This window comes from Passer montanus, unplaced genomic scaffold (assembly GCF_014805655.1).
Source record: "Passer montanus isolate IOZ18808 unplaced genomic scaffold, ASM1480565v1 scaffold63, whole genome shotgun sequence".
In the NCBI taxonomy this organism is placed as follows: Eukaryota; Metazoa; Chordata; class Aves; order Passeriformes; family Passeridae; genus Passer; species Passer montanus.
The window spans coordinates 120,227-120,629 of NW_024371371.1; the positions used below are offsets into that span (position 1 = coordinate 120,227).

Genomic DNA, 403 nt, shown 5'->3' on the forward strand with positions numbered 1-403 from the left:
CGTGCTCTTGCGGGCGCGATCCACGCCCTCCAGCGCGATCAGCGCGCCACGCCGCGCCGCCATGGCCGCCGGCACGCCCCGCCCCTTCCGCCGCGCCCGCCAATCGCCGCGCGCCCCGCCCCTCATGAATATGCAGCGCGGCCGGCGGCGGCGGCGGCCAATGGGAGGCGCGCGGGCCGTGAATACGGGATGAGGCCGCGGGCCTTGTCATGCGGGCCCGGCGGGCGGCGGGGAGCGGCGCGCGGGCCGCAAGATGGCGACTGCCATGTACCTGGAGCACTACCTGGACAGTGAGCGCGGGGCGGGGGCGGCGCGGGGGCCGGGCCGGGCCGGGGGGGCTGGGCTCACGGCCGTGTCGCTCGCCCGCAGGTGACGGCGGAGGAGATCGGCTCCCCGGGGGCTC

General features: G+C 79.4%; 2 protein-coding genes across 3 annotated transcripts in view; one reads left to right on the forward strand and one right to left on the reverse strand.

The window, feature by feature from the left end:
- DTYMK (deoxythymidylate kinase) overlaps positions 1 to 113 on the reverse strand; it is a 6,080-nt gene extending 5,967 nt beyond the window's left edge. Inside the window, exon 1 of one of the 2 annotated variants that reach the window (XM_039727890.1) lies at positions 77 to 113. The gene's annotated coding sequence lies outside the window, so the exon portion shown is untranslated. The remainder of the gene's footprint in view (positions 1 to 76) is intronic. The other variant, XM_039727891.1, reaches the window with a different exon arrangement.
- An 18-nt stretch (positions 114 to 131) lies between these two features.
- ING5 (inhibitor of growth family member 5) overlaps positions 132 to 403 on the forward strand; it is an 8,972-nt gene continuing 8,700 nt past the window's right edge. The window contains exon 1 of the mRNA XM_039727892.1: positions 132 to 290. Coding sequence (XP_039583826.1) covers positions 254 to 290 — 37 coding nt within the window. The 5' untranslated portion in view covers positions 132 to 253. The remainder of the gene's footprint in view (positions 291 to 403) is intronic.